Source organism: Passer domesticus, chromosome 16, assembly GCF_036417665.1.
Source record: "Passer domesticus isolate bPasDom1 chromosome 16, bPasDom1.hap1, whole genome shotgun sequence".
NCBI classification, from domain to species: Eukaryota; Metazoa; Chordata; class Aves; order Passeriformes; family Passeridae; genus Passer; species Passer domesticus.
In genome coordinates this window covers 14,992,956-15,020,065 of record NC_087489.1, presented here as the reverse complement: position 1 = coordinate 15,020,065, position 27,110 = coordinate 14,992,956, and the positions used below count along the sequence as shown (strand labels likewise).

At 45.7% G+C, this 27,110-nt stretch overlaps 1 protein-coding gene across 7 annotated transcripts; it reads left to right on the top strand.

Annotated features, from left to right (window-relative positions):
• Nucleotides 1–432: 432 nt before the first annotated feature.
• STAU1 (staufen double-stranded RNA binding protein 1) lies at nucleotides 433–23,365 on the top strand. 7 transcript variants are annotated; one of them, XM_064391063.1, is made up of 15 exons: nucleotides 433–585; nucleotides 6,366–6,642; nucleotides 7,427–7,551; nucleotides 8,291–8,447; nucleotides 9,345–9,483; nucleotides 10,104–10,269; nucleotides 14,486–14,584; nucleotides 15,944–16,156; nucleotides 16,706–16,849; nucleotides 17,326–17,472; nucleotides 18,287–18,359; nucleotides 19,762–20,081; nucleotides 20,814–20,936; nucleotides 21,651–21,736; nucleotides 22,381–23,365. In XM_064391063.1, the coding sequence occupies exons 2-15, from the start codon at nucleotides 6,450–6,452 to the stop codon at nucleotides 22,466–22,468; spliced, it is 2,073 nt and encodes a 690-aa protein (XP_064247133.1). In that variant the 5' UTR covers nucleotides 433–585; nucleotides 6,366–6,449; the 3' UTR covers nucleotides 22,469–23,365. The 7 variants fall into 7 exon arrangements, with proteins under 7 accessions (XP_064247133.1, XP_064247131.1, XP_064247132.1 ...); XM_064391061.1 differs by having other exon boundaries at nucleotides 19,714–20,081; XM_064391062.1 differs by having other exon boundaries at nucleotides 15,926–16,156.
• The last annotated feature ends 3,745 nt before the right edge of the window (nucleotides 23,366–27,110 follow it).

Sequence of the window (27,110 nt, the reverse complement as noted above, 5' to 3'; positions counted from 1 at the left end):
CACCGCTCCCCCGTGGGCACCGCTCCCGCTCGGGCACGGCTCCCCCGTGGGCACCGCTCCCCCGTGGGCACCGCTCCCTCTTGGGCACGGCTCCCGCTCGGGCACCGCTCCCTCTTGGGCACGGCTCCCGCTCGGGCACCGCTCCCGCGGCCCGTGCCCGGGCACACCGGGCGGCACCGGCGGAACGGCCGGGACCGGGACCGGGGCCGGACCGGAAGCGACGGCGGACGCTGCTGCACAGCCCGGCCCCGGCCCCGCGCGGGGCACGCCGGGAGCTGTAGTTTCCCGCTCTGCGGCTCCCGCGGAGCACGCTGGGACTCGTAGTCGCCGCGGAGGAGGCGGTGCTGCCGGCAGGGCTGCGCGCTCATTGGCCAGAGGCGCGGCGAGAGGCGGTGTCTCTGGGGGCCCGCTCGCCGCCGGTTGGCTGAGCCGAGGCCCCGCCCCCGGCGCGGTGCCGTCAGTTCCGGCGGGCCGCGCCGCCCCGCTCATTCTCTTTGGTGTTTGCCCTGTGCCGCCGCCGGTGCCGCCCGGCCCATGGACTGAGCGACCCCCGCCCGCCCCGGCCCGGAGCCGAGCCCAGCGCAGGTGAGGGGCGCGCGCGGCCCGGCCCCGCGCGGGCGGGCGGGGGCGGCGGGGCCTGGCGGGCGGGCGCGGGGCCGGGGCCGCGGGGAGGGGGCGGCCCGGAGCCCCCGGCCCGCGCTCATCCCGCGCTGCGCCCGCGGCGGCGGGGCCGGGACACGGCGGGCGGAGCGGGGCCGGCCCGCGGGAGCAGCCGGGGCTCCGGGCGGGCAGGGCCGGGCCGGGCCGGGCGCGGTGCTCGCTCCGGGCCGCGGTGAGCGCCGTGCCGCCCCGCGCCCTGCCGGGCCGAGCCGGGCCGAGCCGAGCCGAGCCGAGCCGAGCCGGGCCGGGCCGGCCGGGGAGCAGCGCGGACAGCGCCCGCCCCTCCCGGCTCCGCTGCACCGCGGCCCGGCTGTGCCCCGCTCCCTGCGGGGCTCCGCAGCCTCTCCCCGTTCCCTGGGCAGGACGCTCGTTTTCCCGCGGTGTAAAGCAACAAGTCCCGCTCCAGGCTCCCCGCAGCCCGGGCGGTCCGTGCGGGGATGCGGCGCCTGCGGCCGCCGGAGCCTTCCCGCGGTGCCTTCGTCTGCCGGGGCTGGTGCCGTGACTCGCCCGCAGGTCCCGCGGGGTGTCAGTGCGGGCTGGTGTGCGTGCATGCTGACATTTCACTGAACCCGAGTACCTGGATGCAGTCTGTGCTCTGCTCTTGCAATGGTACATTTATGAAATCGCGTTTCCTCTAACCAGAACGTGCAGGTGTACTGCACAGGTCCCCTGCTCAAACTGGAGGCAGTGCTTTGGGCTTGTTTGTTTTAATACTAGTGGACATGAGAATTTGAGTTCTGATTATGCAGCTGTGGCTGCAGTGTAATAAAGTGATTTCTGGTTTGTCTGTTGATTATTTCATACATGCAACAGATGTGTGTTCTGACTTTTACAGAGATTCACTCCAGGTCTGTCACATCTTGATGAGAATGGGAAAAGCCCAGGGGCTGGATTTGTTACTATATTTTCTATTTTCTGAAGCTGTGTCACAAACTTATTTCCAAACTGTTCTAAAAGGATGCATGCAAGAAACAATTCCTTTTCATGTCGTTATTTTAAGAACCACTCTGTTCAGAGTTTTTCATAACATCATGAATCATTTTTGCACTATCAGTACAAGTCAGTCAAAATGTGTTTTGTGGCAAAATTATTCATAGGTTGAAATAAATTAGAAGTGCTATGACTGTACAAAGTCAGAGCAGAACTGGAAGTTGCTTTGTGCCTTTCAGATCCTCCTGAAGAGCAGCAGCTTTGTTTTGGAGACAAATGAACATTCCAAAGCTCCTGTGGCCAGGCTCCTGCCAGGGCTGGTCATTTCATGGAGGAGCTGCAGATGCCCCAGGGCAGTGCAGGGGACCTGGGCCTGCTGGCCCTCAGCAGCGTCCCTGCTCCACTGCAGGGAAATGCCCAAATCCGTGACCTGTTTGTCACAGCACTGGCTGAGCCACAAGCATCACTTGGGTGTTTATTCATTATATCTCTGCCTGGTTTGTCAATTGGCTTTGTTTGGAACTCTCTGGTTTATGTGTATGTTTGGTAGTTCCCTCTTTTCATTCAGCTTTTACTTTCAAATTTTAGCTTTTCTTCTCATTAATAATCCATGTCTTGGCTCCCAGACTCCTTTGCATAACATTTAGTGTTTGTGCCCTTACCAAAAAGAGCAGCATCTTTTTCTACAGTGTTACTTTTGGGAAGGACCCTATGTTTCAGAAATGTTGCAGAAGGTTTATCTAAGAAGAAAACATTGTTCAACCAGTATTTTACATTTTGTGCAGATAGCCTTAATTCCGTAAAATTTAGTCATTGTTTATCAATTTATAGTGAGAGTTTCCAGTTGTAAATAGATGCTGTTAAACACTGTTGCAGCAGCCTGAGAGTTTTATGCTGTATGTTACAAAGCTCCCCCTGATGTGGGTTTTTCAAAGGTATTTTAGGTAACAGCATCTCAACAGATCTAGAGTTCGTGGGTATTTATGTTTGTGCCTCAGAATGGCTGATGGTTGTGTCTGGCATTTGTCCTGCTCCTCAGGCTGCTCTGGCAGAGCAGGGTGGGGAGTGGCCCAGGGTGGGATGGGGGCACGGCTGGTTCCCAGCGAGGGGCACGGGGAGAGTGGCAGGGCCTGCAGGAGCCTGCAGAGGAGCAGGGCAGCTTTCCTGGGGCAGGACGCTGTGAGATGTGTGCTGCCTGTTCCCTGGCAGCAGCCAGGCCCTTGTGCTGGGGTAAGAGGTGGAAGGTGGGGGGCCAGGGGAGTGTGGGCAGCCTGGGTGCAGCCCGGGGGTCGTGCAGCCCCCTGCAGAGCAGTGTGCCACCCCCAGCCTGGCCGTGGCTCCCAGGGCCCTGCAGCCTGAGCCCTCTGCCACCAGAGCAGGGTGCTTCAGGGTGACTGCCAGGAGTGCTTTTCTTGATGCTGTTTAAGCCCGCTGCCTCTCGTTCTGTCACTTTAACCATAAAGAACAGATTGTTCCTTTCCACTCCAAAATCCTTTCAAGTCTGAACTGCTGGGTCTCGGGCCCCAGCCAGCCCTCTCCTCTTCAGAACACACGAGTTCAGATCCTTTAGCAGTTTTCTGAAGGGAATGTTTTGGGCTTTTTCTCCTTTGCTTCTGCCTGCAGCCGGGTCCCCGGGCGGGTGCAGGGCCCGGCTGAGGCTCAGTGTCCGAGTGCAGCTCGGGCTGGCTCTCCCTGGCTCCCTCAGCCTGGGGAGGGCTCTTTCTGAGGCAGCCTGGCAGCGTCGGCTTGTGCTAGGAGTGGTGTTGGTTGTGACTCTTCTGCACTCTGCTGGTGCCCATCAGTGGTGTCTGTGCCATGGTGACCAGTGGGCAGTGCCTGCACAGCCCCTCGGGCTTGTTCTGCTGAGGTGGAGGGGTTCATTCTTGGCAGGGCTACCAGGAATGGCTGCAAGAGAAAATTCTGTTGTTTTTATGCAACTTGGTCTTGGTCCTGCCTGCAAATATGATACATTTCCTTGTTTTCAGATGGTTAGTTTAGCCTCCAGAAAAGCCTGTAGAAGAGGAGTTGAGCTGACTGTAATCCTCTTGTGTTCCCTCTTCACTCTGCTGTTGGTCAGACTGGGTGTGATGCCAGCCTGGTTCAGGCTCTGCAGCCTCCTTGGTTCCAGCAGGAGAGCTGCTCACAGTCCTAGGAGTCAGCCTGAGAGTTTGAAATCCCTGTCTGAAGGAAATTCAAGAGCTCTGTCCTCTTCTAACCCTGATCAAGATTGGGCTCTCCCCCATTTTGTGGCTGGGAATGATGTTGCTGGCATCTGCACGCAGTTGGCTTAGGCATGGAAAAGAAGGATTAAACACTTTGTGCTATATTTGTAAGCAGAATAAAATAGGTTTTGATTTCCATTTAGAGCAGTCCGTGCAGTGACAGGTTTCGTATGCAGCACTGAGATAATTTTGTTCTGAAATGGTTTTAGCCTATTGGTGAGTGAAATCACTAGATTGGAAATGTAGCCAAAAGGTAGAATTTATATAATTTTCTGCGATTAATAACTACCAGAGTTTCTCAGTTTGTGGCTTGCTTTTGGTTTGGCTTTGTGAATGAAGGTCTGAGTCTAATTTTGGGAGCTGATCTCTAGGGCTCTTAGGAAGAAGAGCTTCACTAGGGAAGAGCTGGAATCCTCACTACAGAAGGAAAATTGGCAAGTGATTGTTGTAATTCTGCAAAGAGCACTATTGTGAGATTCCACTGCTTGGGTGAGAAGCATCACTTGGGCTTGGGGAAAGAGCAAGGAAGATTCTTGGATCAGGTTGGGAATTCTGCTTGGAAAAGCAGCTGTGTTGAGCAGTTTGTCAGTGCTAATGGAAGGGTCATACAAGTCTCACAGTCAAGCTTCAGCAATATCAAACTTCCTTTCCAGCATGATCTCAGGCATCCTGATGTTTCTGACATCAAAATGACAACTTTTGGTGTTGTCCTCTTAAAACGGGTGACTGAAAACTGTAACTTCAGTTCCTTAGAAAGACATTGCACTAGAGCAGGGAAGGAATGTTTGCTTTTCTGCTTGCAAGATTTCATTGCATTTCTTCATCTGCAAGACTTTGGTATAGTCTTTGCCAGGCAATTGCTATTGTGTTATATCTGAAATTTTCAGTGATTCTAGTGGTGTTCTTGGGAAAGAAACTTAGTGATTGTAAAGTTATTACCCTGGAGTCTTATTCTAAATACTTTTCTTCTTTGTCTTACAATTTCTTAGATGTCCTTTAGAGAGATTCTCTAATGCCACTCTCACAGTTACAATGCACCCCGTGTGTCACTGCTGCAAATTTAGTAGCCAAATATAGGATTTGTTTTGAGCATAATCTGCATATGTGTCTCCTGGACTAATGAGACCTGAACTATTCTTGCTCTCTAGTAAAAACAAAGTTATCCAGGTGGTAGTATGATAAGTCTGGCATGTTTATGATTTTTTTTCTGGAGTAAAAATACTCCAGGTGGTAAATTTGGTGATGTATCTGTTGTTTCCCAGTAGTTTCTTACCTCTTATTTAATAGATAATGAAATCTTTCTATCCATGAATGTATTAATCTAGGTTCTTCTCCTTGGCTTGTTTTGTCAGTAACTAGCTATAAGGTTCCCTCTGACTCATTGCTGCTCCTCTCACATTTGGAAATCCATTCACAGGTTCAGAATGTGAAGCTCACAGAGCACTAGTGCAGTTGTGGTGCTGCTAATAGCCCCCTGGTGGTAGCTGGAGCAGTGATTTCTCCTTTTCACCTCGGAGTTAGGAAAGAATAAACCTTTGTTTGCTGCCCTGATCAGACCTGTAGGTGACTGGTGTGTGTGTGTGCACGTGTGAGTGCCTTGGTGTGTAAAATGGATTTACTTGGCTGTAGAATGTATTTTTAATAAATAAATTGATATGTGGCTTGTAAGTGGATCTGGACAGCTGACCTGTTTGTGTCTATTTAGGTTCCACTGGCTGAACATGGAGATAATTTTGCATCCATGTGTAAGAGAAATCTAATACTAATTTGTCAGCACAGGGAAGATCTGTCACAGCCCTGCACACGGGCTGGGGCACGTCCTGCCCTCCAGGGTGTTCAGTGGCCATAGGTGCCCATGAGCACTTCCCACACTTGCTTACAGGGCCAAGGGACTCTGGATTGATGCTTGAACTGTGACTGAGACATGCCCTGACTTAAATCAAAGTAACCTTCAGAATACATGCAGCTGATACAGTTTATGAACTCTTGCGCCTTTGCTTTTCCCAGCCAGAGCTACTTCAGCACTTCCTGCTGCACTCCAGCTTTTTCCCCTCATAAGCAGCTTGGCATTCTTGATGATCCTGGGGGGAAGCTCTATGATAATAATAAAGGATGTATTCTCTAAATTTTTTTTTGTAAAGGCTGCATTTATTTCTTGCCCTCCAAGTGAAAAAGTTTAATTGCAAATGGTAGAATGCATGAAATGTAATTTGTCTGTGGAAGTTGCTCTTTGTTCAGTGTGTAACCAGTGGCTCTGGGTGTAAGTAACAGGATTTGCTTCCTAAGTGGATTCAGTCGTGGGGAAAAGAGATGGACAGTAATGAATGAGCATAAATAAAGCTTCTGTACTACTCTTGTGTGAATGAAAGAAGTGTGAAACACGGTGGGGCTGCTGTGCACACTGGATGTGTGAGTGCCTGACTGCACAAAATGGGAGCAGTGGCTGCTTGGCTGAACACTGCTTCCCTTTGCTCCAGTGGAGGAATTATTCCAGTAGGTTGTTAGAGAATGCTAAATATTTAGTATAATCTATTTTTCATCTTTACATTTTAGGTCAGCAATTCGGCTTCCAAAATTGGAGTTTGTCTGCGTTCAAAGCTGTTTGCCTACAGTAATCTGCTCTGGTTGGAAGTGAACATGTCTCAAGTTCAGATTCAGAATCCTTCTGCTGCCCTTGCAGGGAGCCAAATACTGAATAAAAACCCATCTCTTTCACAGCCTTTGAGTATTCCTTCTACTACCAGTTCTTTGCCCTCTGAAAATGCAGGCAGACCTATCCAGAACTCTGCTTTGCCCTCTGCTTCAGTCACATCCACCAACGCAGCTGCAGGTAAGATGGAGGGGCAGTATTTTTGGTGCTTATAGTTTAGCATGATATATTCCTGATGTCTTGGACCAACATGTAATTTAAAAGTAATATTTATCCAACTGCAGTAGCTCCCTATGGAATGAAATCTGTTGGGAGACAGGTAGAAGCATATTTTTGCATAAAGTTACAGCAATTAATTGATATGTTTGTAATAGTAAAGAACATTTTTTATTGTATTACATTAAATTTTTGAAACATTACTATCAGTCTTTTCTACTGGTAGCATGTTTTAAATATGAAAAAGTGTTGTTTGAAATAGTTTGTTTAGTTCTGTTATTTTTAGTTTTTATGACCAGTTTAATGATAAATATATTATGCTATCAAAATGCAACAGAAAAAATAAAGAGTGATAAAAAGTAGCTAATAGGGGAAAAATAGGAGAAGGGAAATGAAATTAACTGAGTTTTTGAAATTATTCAGAGCAATGATAATGAGGAATACTTGGGAGATTTGTTCCTTGACACGTACTAGATGAGATGTGAGCTGTTTGCAGCAGTCTTCTAACTTCATACTTCTGGCTTGCATTAGAACCTAGAATGTAATGATGGTGCTTTTCAGGCATGAGCACTGCTTGGAAGACCCAAAGTTCAATGGATTGTTCCCAGTCTGGCCAGTGAGCAAAGCTGTCTGTTCCAGCACTGCAGACAACTAGATGCTAAGCCACTGGGATTACTCTTTAAAATTAAAATTTGTAGTAAAGTTCCCAGATACCAGTTCATTTATCAGAGCTTATGTAACCTTTCAGCTCCTTCAAACATGGCAAACCCCAAAGAGAAAACCCCCATGTGTCTTGTGAATGAATTAGCCCGTTTCAACAAGATTCAGCCTGAGTATAAGCTTCTGAGTGAGCAGGGTCCAGCTCATTCTAAGGTAAATGTTCATACCAGTTTCTTACTGCTGCTGCTCATCTCCTTCACCTTTGGGAGTGGGAAGAAATCACAATGTGTGTGATTTTGGTGCAAGATAATCCAGAGTAATGGAGAGGAAAGGGAAGCCCCCCACAGCATCAGTGGTGGGGAAGTGTGAAGCTGGTACCTGGGAAGTAAAAAGTTGAGTTCCAGAAATGTCACATGAGCTTCAAGGTGTGAAGGAGTTGACATTTACAAAAAGTATTGGAATAATATTCAGAACATCTGTTCAATTGTGTTTCATTGATCTGTGGGCATGTAGAAGCCCACAGATGGTACATTGTGAACTTAACTTTCTTCAAACTGCTGAGAAATATTTTTAATAAACCTTCTGGAGGATTAAAGCAAGAGTGGAGTTGTGTCACAGAGAAGGGTGAGTTTCCAGTCTGCTGTTCATGGGCACAGCAGCTCTCCTGGGGCTGTCACCTCTCCCCACACTGCTCTGAGTTTTTAACCTGTCAGATCTCATGCACGATATTTGACAGCTACAATTCTTGTGAAATTCTTAGCTTAGTAATTAGGAAAATCCCGTTGATGTCCAAAGCGGTGGAAATCTGGAGATGACGTGGGAGTTAAGGAGAGCTGGATTACTGTATTCTCAACTTGTGCATCACTGAAAGGCTCATTTTGTGTAAGAGAGTCTGATAAACTACATAAATTCTGGAGAAGCTTTTTACAAAATACCTGTTTGTGGTTTTGAGGTGTTTACAGTGCAGCTGACTCTTGGGGACCAGCACTGGGAAGCTGAAGGAACTAGTATTAAAAAAGCGCAACATGCAGCAGCTGCCAAAGCTCTGGAAGGGACAAAATTCCCTAAACCTACGGCTCGTCCATCTCGTAGTGAAGGCAAGAATCCAGGTACATGCCACAACAAACTGATGTAAAATAATCATACATACAGAGAATACACCTTTCTGCTTTTGGTATGTACTGAAGTTGTATAAGGGTGAATAAAAACTGTGATTCTGCCTGTTTGGCAATGGCAATTGTCACCTAGCAAGTACTTATTTTGTCTGTGCATCTGTTCCATAGGTCATTTTCTTTTGGCAATTGCCTTACACCAGACCTCTTGTACTGGATTACAGCTGATTTCCGAGCCAGTGAGACCTGTGGTAGAAAAAATGACACTTAATGAGTGTTCTTTCTCCAGTCAGAATGGACTGGGAGTTAGTTCTTCATGCCCACAATACCAGCACTGAGAGAAATGTTTTAGCCCTCAGTAGCAATTTACCTGCTTTTTGACAAGGCCAGTTGCAATTTGAAAGTGAAGAGTCATAGAAACCCTTCTAGGTCATTGAGGACAGAGAAATGTTTGATCATTCTCAGTAAGCAAGAGACACAGAAGGGATCCAGCATATTTGGTAACTTAAAAATATATTTGGAGAAATTTTTTCACTGCAGAAAATTCTTCTTCTGCACTTTGTTAGATACACTGTAAATGTAGGTAAATTAGCAGCTTCAGAAATTAAAAGCAAAATTATAAAACCCTCCAAAACAAATCCAATAAGAGCTCCCAGCAAATTCACTTTTTTGTAACAGGATTTGTCACAACTGTACTAGGACCCTTTAATGTGCATCATATGGACTTATTCTCTTTTTGTTCATTAGCAGTTCTGTTTGGAATTCAGTCATTTAAGATGCTGCATGTGGCAAAAGTTGAGCTCATTTTTCCCTGCTGTGAGCCAGCAATAAGAGCTTAAATTGTCTCAGTTCCTTGTGATAGCTGAACAACCCTTTCTATTCCTTTTTCTGCAGACAGTGTAACCCCCACGGTGGAGTTGAATGCCCTTTGCATGAAGCTGGGGAAGAAGCCCATGTACAAACCCATCGACCCTTACACAGGGATGAGATCCACCTACAGCTACACCATGCGAGGTGGCACCTACCCCCCACGGTAGGTGCTGGCTGGGGCTGCAGGCTCCCCCTCTGCCCCCCTGCCCCTGTCCCCCTCCAGGGACACTCGCCTCGTGGGGCACCCCCCAGTATCTGTAACGTGCCTCATTTCCAGTGCTGTGTTTCTTTGGGGTGGGGCAAGGCAGCTGGACTGAAAGTTGAAGTGTTTTTGAGAGTGTTCAGGTAAATATATAGCTAAATATTAGGTAAATATTTCTTGCATTTCCTTTCTGTGTAAAAGCAAAAGTGAAGAAAACAGGTTGATGCTGCTTCTTCTGAAACAATTTGAATTAAAGTTGCAGTTTAAAGAATTTTATGTAGGCATAGGAACTTAAAATTCAAAACTTCCTGGCTTGCCAAGTCCATACAGGTGCGGTTATGTTGTCTTGGTGTAGCACTTGGTCAGAAATGTGTTCCTGTTGTAAAGCAAGGAATGTCAATATTTGTTTCAAAGGTAGCTCACTAAATTCTTTTAGGCTCTAAATCAAAATTTGGCTTTTTAAAACTAGTGCTTCAGTGCTGGTGTGGTTACTGACATCCAAGAGATTGACCCACATCTGACTTAGGTGTCTGCTTCCTTTGCAGGCCAAATAATTTGCTTATTCCCCTCTCTTTTTGCAGGTACTTTTACCCATTTCCTGTTGGGCCTTTACTTTATCAAGTGGAGCTTTCAATTGGAGGGCAGCAGTTTCATGGGAAGGGAAGAACAAGACAAGCTGCTAAGCATGATGCAGCTGCTAAAGCTCTGAAAGTTCTGCAGAATGAGCCCTTGCCTGAGAAACCAGAGGTGGGAATTAGTCTTGGTGTTGTAAGCATAAATTGCTAGAATAAACTGGGATATTATTGTAGATTTTTTCCTTGTTGAGAATTGAGGAGACAGTTGGGAAATCTGATTCTGTGTAGTAGTGGTGACTTACTTGTGTCAATAGAAACACTTTGATGTAAAAGCATAAATTTCTATGGAACTAGAATTTTCCCAGATGAAGTTATGTTAATTTTTTTACTGTCATGTTTTTCCACAGCAATGCTGTAGACCTCTGTCAGATATGAGCACTGGAAGCATAGATAGGAATTAATGTCTTACCAGGTACAGATCATACACAAACTTCTGAAGAAGTGCATAAATGGGCAACATAAAACTCAGGCATGGATTTACTTCCTAGGACAAATTCCTACATGATTTTGGAAAGCACCATGGAAGCTTTAGAAGAGCAGGAAATGCATGGAAATAGTAGACTCAAACACACATAGGAATATAAGAAATCAATTTTTATCCCTTCATATATTTATGGCTGCCCAGCACTTTCCGTTCCAATACCATTATTGTGTTTTTCATGCTTTTTTGTTGAGTGGCTTTAGGCAGATGGTCTCACTGTGAGCACAGGAGTTGCTTTGCTGCTGGGCTGGCTGGGAGCCTGCACCCCTTCATGTGTGTTGGCTGCTTTGGGCAAAGGCAGAACTGTAACTTCAGTCTGGGGATTTGGGATATGGAGTCTGGCTGTGAGCTGAGAAAGAAGGAAAATGAAGAATTGGACAAGAAGGTAACAAGGGGTCTCAGACTGCGAAAAAAAATCACTGGGAACTACCAGGAATGGCAGAGCAAGAGGCTTGAGGAAGCATGAAGCCAGGGGACCCTGAGATGAAACTTGGTGTGTCTGGGAGTGAGCATTGCCCAGGCGGTTGGGCAGAAGCACTGGATCTGACAGTTCAGGGCAGGGGCTGGGGAGGCACTGGTGGAGCTGCTTCAGGGAAGGGAAAGCTCTCCTGAGGAATGCAGACTGGAAGATGGAGGCTCCTAGGGATTACAGATGCTTTGGGAAAAAGAGTGTGATGCTGGGAGTTGGGCTGAGCGCTGCCCTGAAACCTGAACTGGTGACTGGCACAGTGTGGGCAGACCCAGCTGGTTGTCATGCAGGAGAGGCCAGAGCAGAGGAGGATGTTCCCCTTCAGTTGTGGGAACCCCAGATTCTGGAATATTGTTCTGTGTCGGTGGTGCAGAACATCCCCTTTTTGTGCCCACCCTCGTTACAGATGAGCTGGGCCCTTTTCCCCCTCAGGGAGCACAGACCCAGGGAGAGCAGCTCTGCAGGGCTCACATGGCACTGAATTATTCTCTGTTCACTCTTCTAGGAATGCTTCAGTACAGGTCACTTTGTGAAAATACATAGAATTGTGGAGCTGGATAATGTGAGGTCTTCAGTACAAACTGCAGTTGTTGTAGGATGTCTCACTCTGTGTGAGGGGTGTACATCCAGAGGTAGAGGAAGTAAATGAGGATAGAGGCTGCAAGAAGGGGGAATTATTTTATTGATAAAACAGGACCTGAATGGTGTCTTGACCTTGAGAAAACTGCATTTGTAATTTTATTTTTCTATTTAAATTTGACTTGTCTGTAGAAGGAACAGTAGAAAATACAGCTTAGGGAAAGGAGAGTGGGCCTTGGCACAGGGTGCTGGTTTATAGCAAGTACTTGGATAATCAAGTGTTCATTTAAAGTTTGGTACTTAAATTCATTGGTATTTGTGGCTTTCAACTGTTGTAGTTGTAGGAGTGTCTGAGGGAATTGTTTCTGTAGCAGCATTTCACCATAGCCAAGAGGAAAGGTAGAGTAGGAAGGTTGTGGTGCTGAGTGAACCCTGTTCAAGGGCCTGGAAGGACACAGGAGTGAGAGGTGATGAGAGATGCTGTTAGAAATGCCTGTATACAACAGAGGCAAAGGAAGATTTCAGAAGCAGACATAATCCTGATCCTTCCTAACAGCCATTTGATGTTGCCAGTAATTTTCCCTTTAAATGTGGTTATTTTGGTGTATCCCATTTGAGTGTACGCTTGTGTAAACAGAATATTCTGATGTTTGAACTCATGTGTTTTAAGAGCGAGTAATTTTGTACATTTTTTTATTTGGGGGGATTTTTTTACAAGTTTCTGTTTTTATGGAATTTTACTTTTGTATTCTTAAATTAGAAAATATTCAGTGCATAATAGCAGTTGGGCGCAATGATCTTAAAGATCTTTTCCAGCCTAAATGATTCTGTGAGTCTAAGAAGAAATCATTGACTAAAATGATTAGACTTTAAGGGAAAGAATGACCATTTCCCACAACTTTTTGGGCTGCAAATCTAGGAGCAAGTGGCAAGAAAAAACATGTAATAATGCTGGCTCTTGGCTGGACCCAGCCCTGCCTGAAGAGCTGAGCTGGTGTTAGAGCTTTGAGAGGGGCTGTGGTGGGACAGCTCACAGGGACTGGCTGGGCTTGGATGTGCTGGGGAAGGAGCAGGATGGCTCACTCAGCACTTTCAAAGCCAGATGATAAAACATTGACTTAAAGCTTAGGAAACATGGACAGCTGGGCTTCCTAGCACGATTCTTAGGCAGGAATTGTGATTTTGCCTCAAAATTTACTTCTGTGTTCGTTGCCAGCTCACTTGGTAAATACCAGCTGCTCTTTGTGCCCTTAATGTGGGAGGACAGGCTCAGGCTGGTGGCTGTGGTGAGGCCCTGCAGTTCTGGGCACACCTCACCCGTGTTCAGACTTTGCTCACGAGCCTTGAGGAAGGGAGGGGAGCTGGAAGGAGCCCCTGGAAGAGGGCAAGGCCCTCCTCATGGAGTACAGGACTTGGGGAGTTTGCTTGAACAATGTGATGAGAGCTAAGAATGGTAAATGCTTTGGGGTCTCATTGAGATTTAGAGGCACATAATTCTTGGAGAGTTTAGTCAATGCAAACATGCAAAATACCTCAAAAGCAAACTTTAGGCATCATCTGCCTTGAAGTGTGCAGGGAAAGGGGGAGAGTGTGTGAGTATGATTATTTTTTATTTATAAAGTAAATTGATCCAGAACTCAAACAGAGTCAAAATAATCAGTAAAATAGTTGTAGTCTGTTAAGGATTATTTTGCTAATAATTCACTCTTTTTAGATGAAGGTATTAAGGAAAAGAACCTTCATTTTGCACTGTGCACACAGACTTGGAATGTATTAAGAGCATACACTGCAATGGAGCAGATAATTACATTCTATTTATTTGTATTCTCTTGAGAGGATATTAAGTGGGAAAATTTATTCCAATAAAGACAAGTCATAGTCATCTTCACAAAGAAAAATGTAGGAATTTGAAACACTGATATTACAAGGAGAGGAAAAGTGCTTGTAATTGAAGTTGTGGCAGTGTTGGTGAGTGAGGGCAGGGACAGACCTGCTATTGTGGCATGATATAATCAGTGGTATTGTTGCTGTTCATCTTTATCATAATCTTTCCAATATCACTGCTGGACATCTAAAATTTCTCGTTTACTGTTGGCATGCCTTAGCTCATGTGGGTGCCAGCATCAGTGAAGACTTTTGGAATCCCAGTGAAGGTTTTACCTGGAGATACATGCCTGTGGGAAAGCTTCACTGGCAGTGTTGTCCCAGCAGGTCTGAGTTCTCAGAGTGGTCAGTGTTTGATTTAGGGCAAGCTCCTGACAGGATGTTCTTGACATGAGAAAGCAAAGCTGCAGATGGAGCACTTACATGGAGCATGTGAAAAGGCACGACTGTGCAGGGGCTCATCAGCCATCCCTCATTCACATTGGTCCCACTCTCAGAATCTTTATTTTTCCTGCCCTTTCTCTTACTTGATCCTGTCTTAGTGCTTTTGGTGCAAATGTCCAATCAGTATATGAAAATTGTATTTCATAAAGGTACTTCCATTTGGAAATCAGTGCACTTAGCACTTCAATTTCATTTTCTATAAACACATTTTTAAACCTATTGGCCCTTATTCCATTTTTCTTTCTTGTAATGAGCACATGAAAATACGAAGGTTTGAAAGCTTTTACACATACACCTTAATGAGCTTTTTAAGATTCAGTTCTGTAGTATATGGGCTGCTTTTCTCCATGTTCATGTAGCATGACAGTAAAGGTTAGAATATTTAACATTTGGAGAGCTCAGTAAAGTGGTTGAATGGATAAAATTCAATTTAATAGGATCTTTATTTTAAATAGAGTATGCTTCTTTTAGGTTAACGGAAAAGAACCAGATGATGAAAATCTCAATAAATCTGAAATAAGCCAAGTTTTTGAGATTGCACTTAAAAGGAACTTGCCTGTGAATTTTGAGGTATGTTTACTTTACAAGCTCTAGATTTGTTTTTGTTAGACTATTAAGGGTACACATTAAGTTGAGTCTCTTCTAGATAACCTAAACAACTGACTTTTAACATGTCTTGTTAGTTGTGAATGCACTTTAAGCTTTGACAGTCACCTTGATTGTCTTGGAGTTTATATGGTAAAGGAAAGAAAAAAGAAAAACCCACGTGTTCACAAATTCATGCCCTGAAATGGTCACATGGAGTGAACAGCTACGCTGTGGTTGTCTGTGCAACCTTTTTTCTGAGCTTTTTGAGAAAAGCTTATTACAGTGAAGAACCAAAACACAACCCTGCATTAATGATTAGAACATGGAGGTGCAGAGTCGAGGCAGAAGAGTAGAGCTCGCTCTGAAAGACACATATGGAAGTATTTGCTTCATTAAGCACTGATCTGGACTACCCTGAGTGCAGAATCTCACAAGTAGGTTTCTTTTCTTGCCATGAGGTGACCTCATGTGCATCTGACTTTCCTTTCCCTTTGGCCTGGCTGCTTGCTGCCTCTTTGCCCCTCTTGATCATTTCAGTTATCTTAAATCAGGAGCTTCCACAGGAGTGTCTCTGTTTCACTAAAATATTAATTTATCATGCTGCTTTTCTGAGCTGGTAAAGTAATATTTAAGCCAACCATCTGAATTATTGTAGTAAGAAGATGCAATTGTGTGTAACTAAATTGCTTCTGAAACTGTTCTGTGAAATTTTACATGAAACTTTCAATTATTGCAGACTAGCCTGAGCATCACTGGTAAAAATACACTGTCACACAAAGCCAATTGTGGGTGGAAGCTCTTAAAATTCATTCTTAGTTTTTGACTTTATGGATATTTTGGAGTGTGATGTGTTATGAATGGAGTTAAAAGCCTAAATCTGTAGCGGGCAGCTGTCTCTTAGATGTCTTCAGAACTTCAGAGTTCAGAAATCAGAATTTCTGGACTAAAATGCTAGATCCCAAAGAGTTGCTTTCTCTGTGATGTTTTATTGCTGTACTGTGATATATTTAATGAGGTGCTGTTAACTGTGGGGAAGTACACACTGGTAAAATAGAACAGTCCTAATTTTGTACTGAAGCAGTAAATCAGTAAATTGAATAAGATGGGTTAATGACTTCTGTAAATACTGTTTACTGCTTGGTGCATCTGATCTTTTAAAAATATATGCTTAGTTGGGTGGGAATATGTTTTTAGAGTGAGTATGTTTTACTTTTTGGATTGTATGAGAATCTGCAATCTCTTTATCCTTAGTTCTTGAGAGAAGTTTGCTGTAAACAATGTGCCCTGCCATTTTTAATAAGTGTTTATCACGCTTTCACTCAGTTTTTCCCTCTGAAACAGGTGACCAAGGAAAGTGGTCCTCCCCATATGAAGAGTTTTGTAACCAAGGTATCAGTTGGAGAATTCATGGGTGAAGGTGAAGGAAAGAGCAAGAAGATCTCAAAGAAAAATGCTGCAATAGCAGTCCTAGAAGAACTGAAAAAATTGCCACCCCTTCCTACAGTTGAGAAAATGAAGCCACGAATCAAAAAGAAAACAAAATCAATAGTGAAGGTAAGGGGGAAAAGATTGGAAATTTGGTGCAAATAATCACCAGAGAGGCTTTTCTGAGTTGGTTATAAACACTCTTCAGCTGCTCAGCCTTTACCAGCCCTCTGGTGCAACAAATGAGCTGGTATTTTGCTCCCACTCTAATGGGGTTCTGACACCACTTTTATAGCAGTTATCAGTAAATTCAAGATGAAAGAGAAACCTTATAAAGGAAAGAGCAGCACATAAAAATCAAGCTCTGACTTTCAAGCCTCAGACTTTACAGCTTTGGGTTTTGCTTGTACAAATTCTCCTGCAAGGCTGTCCCTCCTAATACAGCAGGATTAGGATTTGTAAAGCTATTAGCAGGGTAGGTTACATGTGGTCAAGTGTGACGGTGGAGCCAAATAAATTCAGTTTTTCTCTTTGGCTGTGACAGCATTTCATTAAGCAACTTCTGTTTGAGTATTTTTAAAATCTAGAGGTTAATTAATTCAGTAGCATGCTGCATTCTGTCTATTAAACCAAATATTTGTAAAGTTTGGCTTATTTTCTTAACACTGTTCTATGTAGCTGCAAACAAGTCCAGAATACGGTCAAGGAATGAATCCCATTAGCAGACTTGCCCAGATACAGCAGGCCAAGAAGGAGAAGGAGCCCGAGTACATGCTCATCACAGAACGGGGGCTGCCCAGGCGCAGGGAGTTCGTCATGCAGGTGGGTGTGATGGCCCTGAGCTGGGCTGTGCCCATGGCACACAGCTGGCTGTGGCTGTGACCATGGCACACAGCTGGAGGTGTGGCTGTGCCCATGGCACACAGCTGGGTGTAGCTGTGCCCATGGCACACAGCTGGGCTGTGGCTGTGACCATGGCACACAGCTGGGTGTGGCTGTGATGGCACACAGCTGGAGGTGTGGCTGTGCCCATGGCACACAGCTGGGCTGTGGCTGTGACCATGGCACACAGCTGGGTGTGGCTGTGATGGCACACAGCTGGAGGTGTGGCTGTGACCATGGCACACAGCTGGAGGTGGCTTGAAGACCAATGATTATTGGTAATAAATGGCAACTTGCACAGAACAATGATCACTTGAACTATTTTGTGACTCTTGGCATGCTGGAGACACAGATCACTGATAAGGGAATCCCCATACTGCTGCTTAAGAATTGAGTTTTCTTCCTCTTCTGCCCAGGTGAAAGTTGGTGTACACACAGCTGAAGGAATGGGCACGAACAAGAAGGTTGCTAAACGCAATGCAGCAGAAAATATGTTGGAAATTTTAGGTTTCAAAGTCCCTCAACCTCAGCCTCCGAAACCAGCATTAAAGACGGAAGAGAAGGTGAGTCTAGAGGAGGCAGCAGCTGGTTAGTGCTACAGCAAAGGCTGAGCTGAACAGAAGCAGCTTTGCAAGGCAGTAACAGGGTAGGAAGTTCATTCCCTCTGCCCCAGCCAGGAAACAATTGTATTGAGGGGACTGCTCTCTGAAAAAATATTAAATATCCAGTGTTTTGGATACATTAAGTGTTTGGGTTTTCAGGTAAATCAAAGTCTCATCAGAAGGATAAGTTAATGAATTTGTGCTTTATGAAATGTCTCAGGACCTGTGATAATTAATGTGTTGGTCTTAAAAACTTGCAGACCTGTAGGTTATAGTCCTCTGCTAGCAGTAGTTTTACACTACTTGCCACAGTTGCAGTGAAAGTTTGTTACAGGTCTCTGGTGGGTCTCTTAGGGAAGGAGCCTTCTGTGTTCTGCTGGTGACTCAGCAGATGCTGCCAGGGAGTTCAGACAGCAAACCCAGGGTTGGTTTTCTCCTTTTCACACATGTGCTCATTGGTGTCTGGTGTGCTTCCCTCAGCAGTGACTAATGGCAGTTAAACTGGCTTTATTCTGCTATCTGGTTCTGAGTAGCTGTGTTCCTAATACCACTTCTCTGAGATGTGGTAGTTTTAGGCCTTCAGTGAATAAGAATCACTGAACTTCTCTTTTTTTGATAGCAATATAGTTATTGATGTTTTTGAATAATTTTTTTCAGTAAAAATTTGGCTGGTCAGATCACCTGCATCTTGAAAACTTTAAAATTTGCGGGGGGGGGGGGGGGTAAGTTTTAAAGAGATATTGTGCGTTTGAGTTATTTTCCTTTTATTTTTAAGACCCCAGTGAAGAAACCAGGTGATGGAAGAAAAGTAACCTTCTTTGAGCCGGGCTCTGAAGAGACTTCAGCTAGTGAGTAACCTGGTGAAAGCTGCAGGGCCCTGCTGGGGGTGGCAGGTCTGTTCCCAGTCCCTTCAGCAGTGCCACCTAGCACTCTGGGATGAGCAGAGCTGCCTTGTAAACCAGATGGAGCCCTTGGAAAGGTTTGGTTCAAACCCCAAAGAGCTTATTCCTCCCGAGGGCCCTGTTCCTGGCATGAACATGAGAAAGGGTGTCAGTGCTAACTGGTCAGAGTTGGAGAGGGGAAGGAAGGGCCTTGCCCAGAACCACCTCAGTCTGTGCCTGGTCTCTGATGGCTGAGAGCAGGGGCTGTGCCTGCCCTTGTTTCAGGCAGTGAATAGTTGTGGTGGTCACACCCAGGGTGGCAGGCTGGAACCAAAACACCTCAAACCTGGCCACCCTGGACACAGACATTGCTTTCTGGGATGTCATCTGGTGGGAGGAATCATTATGGAAAGTTTGTCTGTCACCACAGATTGCTGTTCTGGGGAGCATATTTCAGGTACATTACATGTTTAAGTATAACTTTGCTATTTAAATTATAGTAAGTTGGAATTTACTTGAGCTTTAAGTACTGTTTTACTGCATCCATAAGACCTTAGGTAAACTTCCTGATTTCCTATTCAGATTTTGCTCTCCCTGTTTTCTTCCATTTACAAATTGTGGCTTTCATCCTTAGACTTAAATCAGCTCAGTCCTGCAGAACTTCATTAATCTGTTCTGCTATAAAAATGACTCCTTGGTTTATTTTGGTGGCACTATCTTCCCCACCTTTCTTGAGCACACCTGTGCCTGTTTCATCTATAGATCTCTGTAAGTTCCCCTTAAAAAGCTGTTCTTATCTCTCTTTAAGTTATACCATAATGTCAGCAAATTGCTGCCAATTGACTGTGGCTGGACATTTGCTGTAAATAGTCTTGCCTCTTTGTGCTGACGTTCCATTTTACCTTTCCTACCTGCTTGTTCTCGCAATGTACAGTTTAAACTTTGTGGACTGTCACTTTCTTTACATCATTTAATGGTGGCACTGGCCATTCTGTGGTTTCATTATTTGCTCCTACAGTTTAAATGATGGAATAAAAAAATCTGAAAGGAAAATATATATCTAGAATATAGATTGCAGCTGAGGTGTCTGTGAGCTTGACTGACCTGGAGAAACTCCTCCTGGAGGTAAAGGTGCTCCCTTTGGCAGGAGCAGCTGTTGAACTGAGTCAGTAATTCAGTAAGAAAACTCTGTCTTGATGATGCTGGAGCTCTGACCCTCCAAAGGCTGATTGAGCTTACCAAGTTTGTTAGCATGTCAAAAGTAATTTGAAACTAATTATTTTTTTCCAAAGTGACTTTTGGTGCCTGTGTGTGCCTGCAGGAGGACTCTCAAACAGCAGCTCTTCAGTGTGCACCTCTCTCCTCCCAGGTAATAAAGAAGATGAGTTTAGGATGCCTTATCTCAGCCATCAGCAGCTTCCTGCTGGAATCCTCCCCATGGTCCCTGAGGTTGCACAGGCTGTAGGAGCCAACCAAGGACACCACACCAAAGAGTTCAGTCGGGCAGCTCCCAACCCCGCCAAGGCCACGGTGACGGCCATGATCGCCAGGGAGCTGCTCTACGGGGGCACCTCTCCCACCGCCGAGACCATCCTGAAGAGCAGCAGCTCCTCAGGCCACTTCCCCCACGGGCCTCTCACCAGGCCCTCCGAGCAGCTGGACTACCTTTCCAACGTCCAAGGAATCCAGGCAGGTGTTCAGCTTCACGCGACTTCTTCCAAAGCTGTCCAAGTCTAACCTTCTGTTTGTTCAAAAGCTTTTTATTTCTGTTGGTGAGAGATGAGTTCTGAGCCTGCTGAAATTCATGTCACAGTTCTGCTTTACCCATGACATGTACCAAATGTTACATATTTTTAAATTTAATTTTCAAGTGTGCATTTCTGTACCATTCTCAGCCCCAATTCAGGGCTGTTCTGAGGACTTGGAAGAACAAAATTAAAGAAGCATTTTCTGTAAGTTGTCCCAGTGTAAGAAGACATTGTGGACTTGAACTTGGCTGATGTGAAATCAGGTTTTTTCACTAATCTGTCATACACTAACGCATAGCTTACAGCACATGTTTTCTCACATTTGCTCCCTTTAATGGGAATTGCATTAAGTTCCTATATTCATATGACAGATGAGCTCAGTGGATAAAAAAGCATAATACAGAAATTTGAAATGCAGATAGCAGTGATCAGAATAAAGGTTCCAGTAACAGTCATTATTAAGTAGCCACTTGCATTCAGGAGCCTTGCCAAGCTCTTGTGAGTACTAAAAAACATTGTAAGTGAGGTTAAACTTCAGCTAGAGGGGTTCTGCTGGCTGAGAGCATGAGAAGAAAGGCTCAGTGTCATATATGGGCAAATAATTTGTAGCAGTTGTGATATACTTCTGGTACTCGGTTAACTGAAAAGAAATAAATCCTTCTCTTTTCTTCAGGTTGAATATAAGGACTTTCCAAAAAATAACAAGAACGAGTTTGTATCTCTTATAAACTGTTCCTCTCAGCCACCGCTGATCAGCCATGGGATTGGAAAGGATGTGGAGTCTTGCCACGACATGGTATGAGGAGCATTGCTGGAATGCTGCTCTTGGGCCTTCCCTGAGGGGACACCAAGGTTTTATATCACTGCTGGGAGCAATTAGATGTTCTACAGTTGCCTGGCTAATTTTTGTCTAATATTTCACAGGCTGCAGAAATAATGGTTAATAATTTCAGAATGCAGTCTAAATAATGCTTAATATGCTAAACATTTTATCACAGTTTTGGTCTACAATAAGCAAAATGCTCTGTCTTATTAGTATTTGCATGAGCCCATGACAGTAAATGCACAAAAAGGAAAGTATAAACCTAACTGCATCTCAGCTTATTTCCTTATTGTATCAGAATGGGCTGATGATTCATTGGGAACCATGATACTTGGGCTGAGCTGGAAAAGGACACTGGTTCTGTAATTTTCTGTCCTTTGTCTTAAGCTCTGCACAGTTTGAGCTGTTACTAATTTAGTGCCTCTTTTCTTGCTGTTTCTAGTCCTGGTGTGTTAGTTTTCCCCCAGCACTGGAACAAGTGCAGTGGGAATCCCCAGTCACAGCACCATCCAGTTGTTTAATGAAGCAACATGAAATTCTACACCTTTGCATTTTCCACCATAACTCTGGAACTTTAAAAAATCTTTAAAAATATTGCCAAAATATTGTTTGGGTTAAGTGAATGCTTCCACTAAATTACTGAACTGTCCAGAGGCTGAATTGCTGAGTGCTCTCTCTTCTCTTTAGGCTGCATTGAATATTTTAAAGTTGCTGTCTGAGTTGGACCAACAAACCACAGAGATGCCAAGGACAGGAAATGGACCAATGTCTGTGTGAGTGTTTCCCACCGACTTCCCTTGCACTGATGCAAATTAACCCTGTGAGAGCTTTTAGACAAATAACGTGTGAGGGGTTTGATTTGCCAGAAAGGTTGAAATGCCAAGGGCTGCTTCCCCTCCAGCAGGACCAGAGGCAGGGTTGGATGATCAAGCCTTTCATGTGTCCAAGGCAAAGCACTGAGCAGGAGTGAGTGGGTGAAGTGTGCTGGCTGTGCTGTGACCCCAGCCCAGAGTGACAGCTCTGGGCCCCAGCAGCTCAGCTGCCCCCTCCCATTTCTCTCTAAGGAGTGTGACTCTGCAGTGGCCTTGGGGCTCCAAGTGCTCCTCTCTCTCTCTCTTGCAATCTTGTGTGTCACAGGTAAAGGGACATGAAGCTCATTTTCAGCAGAAGCATGGAGAAGTGCAAATTATGCTCTTGGCTTGGTTTGGGAGGAGAGAAAGTTGAGCCTCTCATTGAGATTATAAATGCTCAAATTAACAGTGGTGGGATTACCAAAGTGCTAATTGGTTAAAAATTGGGGCAGTTATATGGTAACAAATTGTTAAATGCACATCAAATTATTTGTATCCAATTGAAAATATCTGATTTGTGGAAATAGTGTTTTGTCTCCTAAGTAACAGGTGTTTTCTCATTTTAGATGTGTGAAACAAGAAATGGAAAGTGACCCTCTCCTCAAACCGGCGAGCGCAAACCCTTTGGGACAAACACTGGACAGCACTGCCTGAAACAGGCTCTTGACTGAACCCAAACCTGAAAGCACCAGAGAAAATCAAATGCTTCCTCTTAATGTAACCTAACTGTTGGAGTGCTACAGTCTCTACAACCTACTGTAGTGTCTAAATCATAACTGTTGCTTTTTCTTCAAACAGTGATACATTTTTAGTTTCATTATGTTGTTTTGATTGAAATGACACTATACATTTTTCATTTAAAAGTTTCTTAATTGTATCTAGAACCATAGCACAGTTTAGAAACTTTGTCTTCTGAGACTGACACGTTACCTGTGAACTAACTTGGGAAGATCATATCCATGTATGCGGTTATTTTGGTTTTATTGGAATAGCAGCGTTTCACTGGAAACAGGCTGTGTCCCACCATTTTAAAAAGCCCCATATTTTTGCAAACCAACCCTAATTATCCAATGGTTGAATGAATTTAAACACTTTAGGAATTTTAAACTTGGTTTGATCATTTTTGGTTGATTTCTAGTTTTCTTGAGTGTGGGGTAGGGGAACTCGAATGCAACGTGACTTTCAGTGATCTCTGAGCTGTGTTTTAGGGACTGTGTGTTGGTGGCTCACAGCTCACTACAGTACAGGATATGATCTCAATGTAGTGCATATAAAACTGCAGATTGATTTTCCTTGAGTGCTTTATACTGTTTAATTACATCTCCATGTAGGGCTGAAAAAAATTACCTATGTTTATATATAACTGTGTTGCTTTTGATGTTGTGTTCTTGCGCACGGTCGGTGCGCGCTGAGGTTTGCATTGGTCCAGGTACAGCACGATAGCCGCGCGAGTTCAGTACTGCTTCCGTTCATTGTTTACGCTGGAATTTTTTCTCCCCATGGAATGTAAGTAAAACGTAGTGTTTGTCACCAATAAATGGTAATACTGAATTTTTTTGGTTAGTTTATTCCTGTACACCACCACAGGGGCTGCTTTTTTATAGATTTGTAATGCTTGTGCTCTAGTCTGGGCAGTGTGTTGAGCTGTGGAGTAACTTCCAGTGGTTCTCGAGTGCATAGAGAATGTTCTATGTTCTGTGCTGTGCAGGGTGTGCAGACCTGGCAGGGCAAGGGAATGCAAAGTAATGTGGGTACAGTTTGTTATTTGTGCCACAGTGTTAGTGCAGCTGTGTTAATGAGAGCTCAAACTGGACTTTAAAGTGAAACTTAAAAGTTCGCTTAAACGAGGAACCTGGCACAGCCAGTGGATGGGACTTCCTCGAAGTAGAGACGTTAACTCTGTTTCCTTGTTTGCTTGTAAGCTGAGCCCCAGCCTTGCGTGTCCTCAGGGTGCTGGGGGCAGTGCTGCAGAGCAGGCCTGGCTGCTGCAGCAGCACGGCCCCAGCACGGCCCCGCAGGCTGACACGTGTCGCTGTCGCGTCCAGTGTGAGCTACGGTCCGTGTTTACTTACCTGTGACCTGCAGGAGCAGTTCCTGCACCTGTGTGCAGCGCCCACGGGAACTTCTGCCACACAGGGCAGTTCCTGCAGGTGCTGTCTCAGAGCTAAATGTCTTGGCCATTTTATTTGCATCATCCAAAGCAATCGGGCCACAGGAACTTCAGACCAGATTGCATTGAATCACGTTGGGTGTGATCATTATAAGCTAAAAACCCCCAAACATTGTAAAGGTTTTTTTGGTTTTAATTTTTTTAACATTTGTAGAACTAAAATGCTGTACATTTAAAAATTAAAAGAAACTTGCTAGGCTGAGGCTTTGTATTGCAAATTTTTCCAACTCAGAAACTCCTTACTGAACCATTCCCGTTGGAAAGCAGGGAGCGCACTGACAGCCGTGGGCCCAGGCTCCCTGCCTTCATCTGCTGCACTTGACTTTTCTCCTCGGATGGGACTAGAGCCTGCTCTTGGGACTCTTCTGCAGCAGTCACTTGTAGCTAATGCTGTGTTTTATAGGAACCTGGATTAAGGCACTTTGGCACAGGGAGCTGTGCAATGCCGTTAAACACCCTGATCCCTCTTGGGCCTGTGTAAGAGAAGCGTCTCCTCTCCCAGACCTTGCTGCAGTCACAGCCTCCTGGTGGGACAGCCCGTGGCAGCCTGTGGATTCTGGGTAAGCTGACATGAGCTCTGGATAAAAGTGGGGCTTTGCCTGAGTGCTACAGTTCCTTGCTTTTCCTGCTCTCTCCTCTGTGCCTGATGCAGCGAAGGCAGAAGACACAGCTGAAAAGGGGTTCTTGTCTCCCTCAGAACTGCCCCCTTATTGCCCCAGCCTTTTAACCTTGCAGCCATTCTGCACGTAGAGCTGCCCAGGGCAGGGAGGGCTGGGCTCACCATCTTCCACTCCTGGTTTCAGTGCCTGAAGGCCTGACTCCCCAAGGAAGAAATGTGACTCTGTGATCCATCAGTCTTGGTTTCAGGATTAAGATCTGAAAGAATTTGTGCCAAATTTTTTGGGGAATATTAACCTGCAAGATAGCTAAAATACACCATTTAACTCTTATAAAAGGCTCTGTAGGAGAGTTGAATGGGAATGGGAAGCAGCCTGAAGCCATAGCAGTAATCCATCGTGTGAATTTTGTCTTTGGGATTTTTCCTATTCTAAAAGGACAGTGTGTGTGATTTGGCAGAAGCTCATGAAGCTGTTTATCCAGCCACCCTTAAATTTGTGCTGACTTTTATTTTGACTGTCACAGTGAAGCTGCTGACCTGACAGTTGAGGAAGATCTTTTAATGGCTTTCTTGATGGCTTTTTTAAAAATAAAGTCTATCTGCCGGAAAATCACAATCTGTATTAGAAATGTCAAGAATATTGTAGGCATCGGATCTTGTGGTTTAAGTTATTATGTTGGGAAAGCAGAGGTTGTATCCCAACCAGAGTTTGGATTTCTTCATAGTCAGTTCTGATTTTAAAAGAACCCTGAATATAACAACGTAGCAGTTAAGAGGATGGCACGTGAAACATTTAATCTAACAAGGCCTTGTTTAGCAATTCAAGAACATCTCATCTTTTCCTGTCTCCCCTGCCCAGAGGAAATAATGGTTCTGTGCTGGCACATGGGAGATGCTGACAGAATCCCTGTGAGGGCTGGCAGAGAATACAAATACATTCTTTGGGGCTGTGTACTTTAAAAAGAAATAAGTGTGTCTTTTTGCCATTTACCCTAACCCTGGGTGTGCCTGTGAGGCTGGGCAGGGCACAGGAGTGTCCCCTGATGTCCTGGGATGGGCTGTGGGCTACCAAAGCTCTGCTGCACTGCAGGGGAACAAGGAGAGCTGGGACTGGAGACTTTTGCTGCCTCTTGAGAAACTTCCTGAGTTCAAGGAGCCTGGCTGAGCTGAAGAACTCATTTAGCTAAAGATATTTTCCACCTGGTTTTGCCAAGGAGAATAAAACCCAAACATAGAATTGAATAAATTTAATACTAAGTTCTGCTGCAGCTGTTGACTATCTCAGACCTCCCCACTTTCCCTTCTTTGCCAAGCTAGGGAACACAAATCACGTTTACAGTTCCTTTTGTGTTGTGCATGTGACAGGGGTTTGCAGTGTAACAAGATTAGTTTTCCCTGTAATCCTCTTAAAATGTCCTTCCTTTGATTGTCTTTTCATCTCTTGGTGTTCTGGTACTTGGTTTAACAGCATTGAGATTTATTCCACAAGTCCTGTTTGATAAGCTGCTTTCAAAATTTATTTGCCTACAAACACACTTAATTTGGAAAAAGCATTTTAACAGGAGCTGAATTAAGCATGTGTATTTCACAAGCAGAAAAAAATGAAGCATGGAGCCATGACAGGATTCTGAGCCAGTCTGGGCCAGAGCTTCTTCCTGCAGGACACAGCTCTTCCTCTGCTGCGCTTAGGCCCAGCTGCTGTAAAGGCTTCCGGCTTCGTTCCTCTCCCTGCCCCTGTGCCTCCATTTCCACCCATCTCTTGAGGGTTGTTCCAGAGGCAGCAGTGCGAGCCTGCCCGGGGGGCACGGCTGGGCTGGGCACGGAGCTGCACTCGCTGCTGCTCGGGAGGCCCAGGGCCGGCATCTGCCCGCGCTCCCAGTGCCGCCACTCCCTGCCCAGGCCGAGCTTTGCGCCACACAACCACCACTGGCGGCGGTGCTTGGCTTGCAAACCGGGCTCTTCTCACCCAATACACATCCTTTGCTTTCTCACGTCATCCTTTCTTTCCTGGCGTTACTCAGTGGCAAACTCTTTAACGCAACATGATTTACGTGTCTACAGCACCTACAGACCTGTGCAGTGTGCCCCGCCAGGGGCAGGTGCCCCGAGCCAGCCCCGAGCGGAGCCAGGGCTGGGCGGGCTGCCAGCACGGGCTCTGCGGAGCCCTGCAGCGCACGAGCCTTGCGCCAAGCCACCGAATATCTCTTAACCGTTGTTTTTTGGTTTCGTTTGTAAAAGAAAATTAAGTGTCCAAAGCCACGCTCGCCGATGCCGGTAAAGGATACCAAACGCACCCACAGCCCGGGTCCTGCCGCTCCGCCCGCCCCCGGCCACGGCGCAGCCGGGCCCGCCATGCGGCGCGGCACCGCCAAATGGCGGCGGCCTAGGGCGGGCGGGCGGGCGGCCCTTCCCCGGGAGCCCAGCCCCTCCCCGGGAGCCCGGCCCCTCCCCGGGAGCCCAGCCCAGCCCCTGGAGCCCGGCCCGGCCCCCTGCTCCTGCCGGAGCAG